Genomic DNA, 4911 nt, shown 5'->3' on the forward strand with positions numbered 1-4911 from the left:
GTTCACAAGCTTAATATTTAGCTTCAAACTAAATATTTAGTTATCTTGCCTCATCCTTCAACCTGTAAACAAACCCATATTTGTTAATTGAAAGGTTTGACATTGGAGTTCATTTGCTGAGACATTATTGGAAAATATTTGTTCAGATTTTTCTATCAGACATCTAATCAATCAACCAATCAATCAATCAACCCATCAACCGATGAACCGACTAACTAACTAACTAACTAACTAACTAACTAACTTACTTACTTACTGCCTGGTGTTGATATTAAATATGAATATTTCTTTCATTTTTATGAATGGTATTTGTCTTTTTGATTTACATTAAAGATTAAGATTGATTTTTTTTTCTGTCTCAGTTTCCAGAGATGAACGAAGTGAGCCGTGAGGAAGAGGACGCAGGTGGCAGCAGGTTCCTCATCACCTTCGGCATCCAGAACGCGGGGCTCCTGACGGGCTTCGCCATCATGCTCCTCCTCACCACCTATTCAGGACAGATCCAGCTGGGCTAGCGCCGGACTCTGGCAGAAACGGGGCCCAGTTCTGCTCGGTTCTGCTGCAGGGATCCGATTGTGCGGCGGGAACGCACAGTCCTGTATTTAAAAGAACTGACTGCTTTTGTGCAGCTCTGACATGCAGTAAAGTTCATGACCTTTGAACTTTTTTCCTGTCTTATGACGGTTTTAAAACATCAACCCAGTTCTTCTTTAGCCACATTTTCCTTTTCAAAGTCTCGTTGTTTTCCTCGTACTTGTTTGTCCTCGATGTTCCTCTGAACTGGGATCGGTTAAAGTTCATACAGGTAAAAATATCAGTGATTCTTTGTGAAAGCAGATGAAGATTACAGCGGCTGTGAACATTTTACTTTTGTTTTTTTTATGCTTTCATAATTAATACCAAAAAAAGCACAAATCCTGAAGGACTTTGAGGTGGAAATATTCCTTCTGTTTGAACAGTTTTTGTGTGATACTTTAAAGTTTTATAACATTTAAAAAGTACAGAAAAGTTCGGTGAAGGGCTACACGATGATCCTGGAACATTATCGCTTCTTTGTCGTCTTTATGCAGTGATGGATCCTTCATTGTGAAGATGATGCTTAACGTCTTTTTTTTCCAAAAGGCCCATGCAGTGGCATTTCTCTACAGTTTACCATCTGTGCCCTTCATTTATATAAGCTGCAAATAGTTTTTTAGATTATTTTTTCCGTTGTGTGTAATCAAGGGTGCGTCTGTGGTCTCATGCTTTATTATTTTTTTAATTTTTATCCTCAAGTATTCTGTGGTTTTCCAATTTTTACAAGTTCATGATCATATCTGTGTTTACCTTCCTCGACTTATTGATCAGTGATAAGTGACACCCAATCCTTGGTCAAGTTACACATTAAATATATTCCATTAATGTTTATGTTATGAATCACCAGGAATTTAAAAGAAAATACTAGATAATTTGGAACTTCTCCAAAAATTAAATAACTTTCTGATAAATATTTGAGCCTGGAGAAGAAGCAACAGATAAAACTTTTTCTAATCAATTAAATTTAAATCAATGCAATAAAAAAAACACCAAATTATCTCAGATTTGAACCTCTTGGTTGAACAAAACAAGAAGTTTCTTTGTGGAGGAAAAGTCAAGTTTCAGAGAAATGGCACTAAAGTTGCAAACTGAAGAGTTGCCGTCCAGAAAAAAGCCGCTGTCTTTAGAAATTAATTGCGCACATGACAGAAGCACAGCTGAGCACCTGAGCTCACATGGTGTGATTGAAACAAACTGATACCATCCCAACAAATTATCTACTTTTATTCAAAATGAACCCATGCTATTGCTTCATTTCCAGCTTTTAGTTCCCAAAAATCTGAAAATTCCCTTAGAAAAGCCTTTGTTTAATTAAGAGAACTTTCATTTATGAAGGTAAAAACTGCTGTAAAGTGTTGCATACTGACTGCTCTATAGCTACTTTTAATCATAGACATGAGTGAAGTTGGTCCTCCGTCTTCTTCAAATCTAACAAAATTGGTGCCAAACGTTTGTGCAGCAAAAATTTCTGTTTGTGCCGCAATCATTTAAAATATGATAATAAATGTTTGCAGAGGTCATAGAAGGTCTTCAAATCAAACTCTACATTTGTGCTGCAAAAGTTTTTTTGTTTGTGCTGCTATGGCTTTGAGGATATTAATGAAAGTTTAAAGGTCAACCAGCCCCCCCCCCCACCCCCACCCCCGCATTACCCAAATCTGACTCTTTGGCGTTAACACAAATTTTCATTTGTGCCGCTACCAATTTAAAGATACTAATAGAAAAGTTTCTAGAGCTGACATACAAAAATCAAACAAATTTGGTGTCAACTTAGTATGGAAGTCCATTTTGGCCATGAAAGAAAAAATAGACCAACAGGAAGTCATAATTTACTTTCAAAGTCATAATTATGAGTCACTTTGAAAGTAGAAATTATGACTTTGAATCTCACAGTTATGTCTTTGAAAGTCAAAATTATGACTTCCTGTTGGTCTTCTATTTTTTCTTTCATGGTGGAAATGGGCTTCAGTAACTTAGCTACGTTTGTGCTGCAATTTTTTTGTTTGTGCTGCTTTTTTTATATATATTCCTGAAAGCTAAAAAGTCTAAAGGTCAACTAGCCTGTCCACACATTAGCCAAATCTGACAAAACTGGTGTCAAATGTTTGTGGAGGACAAATTTTTGTTTGTGCCGCTATCATTTTGAAGATGCTAATAAAAAAGTTTCCAGAGAGGACGTTTAAATAAGCTAACAAATTTGGTGTCAATCAACTCGGCTACATTTGTGCAGTAAAATTTTATTTGTGCTGCTTTTCCTTTGAAGATATTGATGATGACTTCTGAAAACTTTTTTATGAATATCTTTAAAATGATAGCGGCACAAACAAAAAATTTTACTGCACAAACATTTGTCACCAATTTTGTTAGATATGGTTAATGTGGGAAGGTTTGTTGATCTTTTAACTTTAACTAATGGCGTCAAACCAAAAGCAGCACAAACATTTGACAACAATTTAGACTTGTAGAAGGTAGGAGGGACAACTTCACCCAGGTCATAGTGTGGGGTATTTTAGCTCTTTAAAAATGTTTAATTCTCATAAAACAGTATGTGACTCCAGAGATGTGCAATAATTGCAGGATTATTGATTTTAATGGTTTGTTTATTCTATGACAACAGGCACATCTGGTTATTAAAAACCTTTAAAGAACAAGTTAAAGTGTTAAGTGAAATGTTTGACTAATTGGTTTTTATGCCAGTTAATGTAACCAAGTTTATTATTAAGATTACTTTAGTTGCAATTTTCACCATGGGAATATGATTGTAGAAAATGACTCCCAGTTTGGTGCGTCGCTGGCCCTTTAAATATTCCGATATCCTAGAAATAGATTTTAAAAATCCAGCAAAACCAAAGTGATCCGAGATCAAATCCTTCACACCGTTCCTTAGGTCCATTCTGAGTATTTGAAAAAACTGTAGAACATTAACTTAAATGATAGTGCAGTGACTGATCAATCAATCAAATTTTATTTGTATAGCACATTTCAGCAGCAAGGAATTTCAAAGTGCTTTACATAATTAAAATAAAAACAGGGTTTTTTTTTGTTTTTTTTTAAATAAGCCTGCACCCCTTTTAGTACTTCAGTTAAACGTCGTTTAACTGGGACGCTAACACGTTTTCCAGGGGGCTTTACATCATTAAAACATAAACAGTGAGAAAGAGAAATAAAAAGCTGTAGAACTTTAATTGAGACGCCATCAACTGGGACTCCAACCCTTCGGACTTTAGTCAAAACGCCGTTTGACAAGGACTGATGGTGTGTGGGAGTAATTAATATATTTTTAAAAGTCATGAAATATTTATTTTATACTTTACACTCCAAGCCATGGCAGCAGTGACGTTTCCTGCTTTTGTTTTGTTTGTCTTTACGTTATTGTTTGTAATAAAACTAAAGATCTGAGTTGGCGGATCATGAAAACTTGCTGTATTACATGTTTGAGCTGTATGTTAAATCTATACTGAAAACGAGTGTAAGAACTCTAAACCATTTCAGGAATCTGCAATCATTTAAAGAAAATCTACTGAATTTTAACAATTCCAACACTCCCTCATATATAAAGATAATTTGCAAAGTATTGTATGCAATCTAGTTTATTGTTAGCCTTTTCTGTCATGACAAACTTTTTATAAAACATGTTCTATGAAAGTCATGTGTGTCTTTGTCCTCATTGAGTCTTGGTTCAAGTCTGATGTTTTCTTCCATAAGTTAAGTGAAAAAGGGAGATTTTTATTTGAAATTGGTTTTAAAAAGTACCTTGCATTCTAATTAACTGAGGTAAAACAAATTTTATAAAAAATGTTTAGTAATCAGTAAACATAAGAATTTAAAGTGGAATGGTAGTGCTTGCCAATATTTAGCATGTGTTAAGTCAGAGGCTTTTCAGATTAGTTGTAAGACCGACTGCTACTGGAGATCCTTTGACAACATCAGCATCCACAGCGACTCTTTGAAGATACTTCAATGACAACATTTAACTTCCATTTGGAGTAAATAAAACAGTTTCGACTTGAATAAAATGTGGAGAAAATCTTCACGAGTCCATCAGTTTGTAAACTGAAAACGGGATGAGCGACCATTTTGGACGACTATTGGAGAGCTAACCAACGGTTAGTATTTGTATTATTACGGATCTCTTAAGGACCCATAAATAATAGCACGCAATTTAATATCGCTAATAAGTAAATAGATCATTTTCACAAATGAAATCCGGTGTTATGCTAAAACAAACAAAAACAAGACTGAAAAAACATTTTCGGATTTAAAACACAGAAACAGCAGTTGTTCTACCGTTAGCCACCAGGGGGCGATAGAGACGTTGCATCATAGAAAACCAGA

The 4911-nt window shown here is 34.9% G+C and overlaps 1 protein-coding gene across 3 annotated transcripts in view; it reads left to right on the forward strand.

The window, feature by feature from the left end:
• The window catches only part of slc39a14 (solute carrier family 39 member 14), a 31563-nt gene extending 27338 nt beyond the window's left edge, over positions 1–4225 (forward strand). For all 3 annotated transcript variants that reach the window (XM_014989951.2, XM_014989949.2, XM_088008625.1), the window contains exon 10: positions 363–4225. In XM_014989951.2, the coding sequence (XP_014845437.2) occupies positions 363–515 (153 nt within the window). In that variant the 3' untranslated portion in view covers positions 516–4225. The remainder of the gene's footprint in view (positions 1–362) is intronic.
• The last annotated feature ends 686 nt before the right edge of the window (positions 4226–4911 follow it).

Source organism: Poecilia mexicana, unplaced genomic scaffold (genome assembly GCF_051168715.1).
Source record: "Poecilia mexicana isolate PSO_F unplaced genomic scaffold, ASM5116871v1 scaffold_9, whole genome shotgun sequence".
In the NCBI taxonomy this organism is placed as follows: Eukaryota; Metazoa; Chordata; class Actinopteri; order Cyprinodontiformes; family Poeciliidae; genus Poecilia; species Poecilia mexicana.